This window comes from Peromyscus leucopus, chromosome X, assembly GCF_004664715.2.
Source record: "Peromyscus leucopus breed LL Stock chromosome X, UCI_PerLeu_2.1, whole genome shotgun sequence".
NCBI classification, from domain to species: Eukaryota; Metazoa; Chordata; class Mammalia; order Rodentia; family Cricetidae; genus Peromyscus; species Peromyscus leucopus.
The window spans coordinates 18,907,615-18,911,264 of record NC_051083.1 but is presented as its reverse complement, the minus strand read 5'-3'; the positions used below and the strand labels follow the sequence as shown (position 1 = coordinate 18,911,264).

Here is a 3,650-nt window from a genome sequence, read left to right as displayed (position 1 = left end):
ATTTATAAGTTGAGAAATTGGCTGGTTCTAGTAGTGCATGTCTTTAATCTCGGCACTCAGGAGGCAGAGGCAGGGGATTCTCTGTGAGTTTGAGGCCAGCCTGGTTTACAGAGCAGGATCCAGGTCAGCCAGAGCTACACAGAGGAACTCTGTCTCCAAAAACCAAAAATAAAATAAAATAAAATTTAAGAATCTTTATTATTCTCTTTTAGGCTTGCTAGCAGTGGTGATCACTAATAAATAAACAAATAAAATGCCTCCTTTAGAATTCCTCAGAGTAGATTTATGCAGCAGGAGAACGCTATGCTCGCTACATGACACTAAGCACTTAGGTGTTAGTTTTTAAAACTGTACAACAGTCACATTCTTCTACAATTTTTATTAAATTTTATTTATTTCTCTATCCATTCGTTCGTTTGTTTATTGTGTAGGTGCACACGTGCGGAGGTCAGAGGAGAGCTTCTGGGAATCAGTTCTCTCCTTCCATCATTTGGGTCTCCACAATCCAAGTCAGCTTGCCAGCCTCGGCGGCAAGAAGCTTTTACGTGCTGAGCTATCGCAAAGCCCAATATGCTTATCAATTGGGCAACATGTCTTGGGTCAAAAGAAGCGAGAACTATCTCCTGGAAATCTCAAGTTTAGGCTACTGAGAGGAATTATTCTTTTTTCATACAGTGTGAAGAACTTTTCTTCACATAGTATGATTGAAAGTGTTTTGTCATAAAACACAATATCCACGTGGATATATGTGTGCATGTGTACCCTAAGAATTTTTGTCTACAAAATTCTTAGCATTAGAGGGGTATAAGAGTACAGGATCTGTGCTAGAGGATTAAAAAAAATTACACCTTATTGGTAATATTTGTTTCTACTTTTAAACGATTGAATAAAATGAATGTTAATTCTGAGGGTATTCACTACTTCTCAGAATATTGTCATATATGTTTTGTATTATTCAAAATATCTAAAATTGTTTTACATATAATTTTTAACAACCTGGTTTGCATAAATGATGGAAGCTCTTTTAAAAGCATAGAAAAAAGAAAATGTGAGGGCTTATTTTGTGGTGAGGCAAAGGGAATAGGAAAGAGGTGAAGCAGAGTTTAAGTACATTTGAGAATTTTACACATTGTGCATAAAATTCTTCTGCAGCTGGGAGGTTAGTATCCTCAAGAAGATGAGCAATGAATAAAACTTACTTATAAATTGGGTCAAAAGAGAAGACAGAACTGAGTGAGTATCAGGGCTTTTTTCCTCATCCTAGCTCCACTAGCCTTAGACGACCGGAAAGGCAGCTTTTGCATAAAGAGAACTCCACGAGGCCACGGGTAAAGGAAAAGCGAATTCCTGAAGGATGGAAAGCAGATGCGGTTGGGGGCTTTAAAGTGTAGAGTTGCAGGTGGGGGTGGGGAACCTGAACTGAAGGAGGGAATCCTAGGAGCTGTCTGTGGGAGAGGTGTTGGGTGTGTGTGTGTGTGTGGGGGGGTGTGATCTGGCTCCTGATTTGGCAAAGGGATGGGGACAAGAGGACCCTCCCCAGCTTAGGACCACGATGTGGAGTGGGAGAGGAGGTGGCTGAACGGTGTTTGGCAGGAAGGGGCGGCCTCTCGCGGGGCAGGAAGCTACGCTAGGAAAAGAGGGAGGAGACTGCAGTGGCAGCAGCGGCTGCTGGAAGCTCTAAGTAGCCCAGGTGCTGCTGCCTCTGACACTCGGGACGAGAGCAAGGAAGCCCAGCGCGGGGACTTCTGGCTGCCTCCTCCTTCTGCCCCGCGGCTTTCCTAGACAGACTCTTGGCCTTGGACTCCTCCTGGCTTTGCTCTCACCAACACTCTTTTGGCTCTTCGCCTGCTCATCATCCTTCACTCCAGGCTCGCAGCGGAGGCAACAGTCTTGTGTCCGATTTGGGCACGTGAGTGCTGCAAACCCAGACAGTGAGCAGGTGAGCACGGGAGTGGGTGCCGGAAAATAGGTATGGGTTCGTGCTTGGCAGGAAAATTGGAGGGAGTGCTAAGATTTGAGGTGAGGGAAACTCGGACCCGAGATTTGGGGGGCGGGGCACGGAGCAAGAAACATAGGAATCTTATACAAAGGTGGCCAGAAAGAGAGACAGATTCGTGGTGAGAGATCAAAAGGAAATGGGGTTGACTTGGAAGAAATATGAAGAAGTGAACACAGACAGAAAGCATGGGTATGGGTAGAAAAGGAGGGATAAAAAGCAGGGGGCAGTGGGTAAGAGACATGAGAACTGCATGGAGGGATATAAAGACATGGGATTGGGGCTCCAAATGGGGAATGTGGAGGCTGAGAGGGGGCAGCTAGAATGACAACGGAGCCGGGAAATGCACAGAGAACCAGCTGCCTCTTGCTTGGCTCTCAACCGCCACAACTTCCACAGCCATCTCTTCTCTAACTCTGTTGTGTAACCAAACAAGCCTTGAAAGAGGGTAATGCAGGCAGGCATCCAAACATGTTTTGATATAGAACACTGCTACTGGATACATGCATATGGTGCATAGGGACTTCCCAATGCAGAGACAAAAATAACCTTAATATTGCATAGAATGTTTCTCCCTAGATGCTCTCCTCCTCTTGCAGGTATGAAGTCCCCTCACAAAAAAGCAGCTGCAAGAGAGCAAAGGAGAGAAGCTGTTGGTCACCACGTTGGCTCTACAACCATCAAGAAGAAAAAAGCTGCTCAGAAGAGGCAGAGGAGCAGATCTTCATCCCAGTCCCGAAGGAACATCGTGGGCTGCAGAATTTCTCACGGGTGGAAGGAAGGAGATGAGCCCATCACCCAGTGGAAAGGAACTGTTCTGGATCAGGTGCCTATAAACCCCTCTCTCTATCTGGTGAAATACGATGGAATTGACTGTGTCTATGGACTGGAACTTCACAGAGATGAAAGGATTTTAAAGCTTAAAATCCTTCCTGATAAGGTGTCCTTTTCTCGAGTCAGCGATGTGCGCCTTGCTAATACCATAATTGGCAAGGCAGTAGAACACTTATTTGAGGGTGAGCATGGCTCTAAGGATGAATGGAGGGGGATGGTTCTGGCCCAAGCGCCTATCATGAATGCCTGGTTTTATATTACCTATGAGAAAGATCCCGTCCTGTACATGTACCAGCTTCTGGATGATTATAAAGAGGGTGACCTCCGTATCATGCCAGAGTCCAGTGCATCTCCTCTAGCAGACAGGGAGCCAGAAGGAGTTGTAGATGGTCTGATAGGTAAACATGTGGAATATACCAAAGAAGATGGCTCCAAGAGGACAGGCAAGGTCATTCACCAAGTGAAAGCCAAGCCCTCTGTGTACTTCATCAAGTTTGATGATGATTTCCATATCTATGTCTATGATTTAGTGAAGAAGAACTGTTAGAGTCAAATTTGCATAGTGTGGGGAGGCAAATGTGTAATTTGTAGATGTGCAAGCAATGTTAATTTTTCAGTGTATTAGAAGCCTGAGGGTTTCTGATAACCCAGAATCTTTGCCAGCATTACTGTTGTTTTGTTCTGAAAAATACTAATCTGTGGATATGTCCTGTTATATGTAAAACTTTGTCTTGTGTAAGAGATGAGTATGTTTGGTGGATGGGACATGAAGGAACAGCTGTCAATTTAACCTGTGAATAAAGCACCATTATTATTATAA

General features: G+C 44.6%; 1 protein-coding gene across 1 annotated transcript; it reads left to right on the top strand.

Annotated features, from left to right (window-relative positions):
- Positions 1–1,543: 1,543 nt before the first annotated feature.
- On the top strand, positions 1,544–3,650 carry LOC114702843 (spindlin-2C). Its single transcript, XM_028883415.2, has 2 exons — positions 1,544–1,939; positions 2,596–3,650. Exon 2 carries the CDS (start codon positions 2,598–2,600, stop codon positions 3,375–3,377), a length of 780 nt encoding a protein of 259 aa, XP_028739248.1. The 5' UTR covers positions 1,544–1,939; positions 2,596–2,597; the 3' UTR covers positions 3,378–3,650.

Coding starts and splice junctions, on each gene's coding strand:
- LOC114702843 (XM_028883415.2), top strand. CDS start 2,598: ATGAAGTCCCCTCACAAAAAAGCAGCTGCAAGAGAGCAAAGGAGAGAA.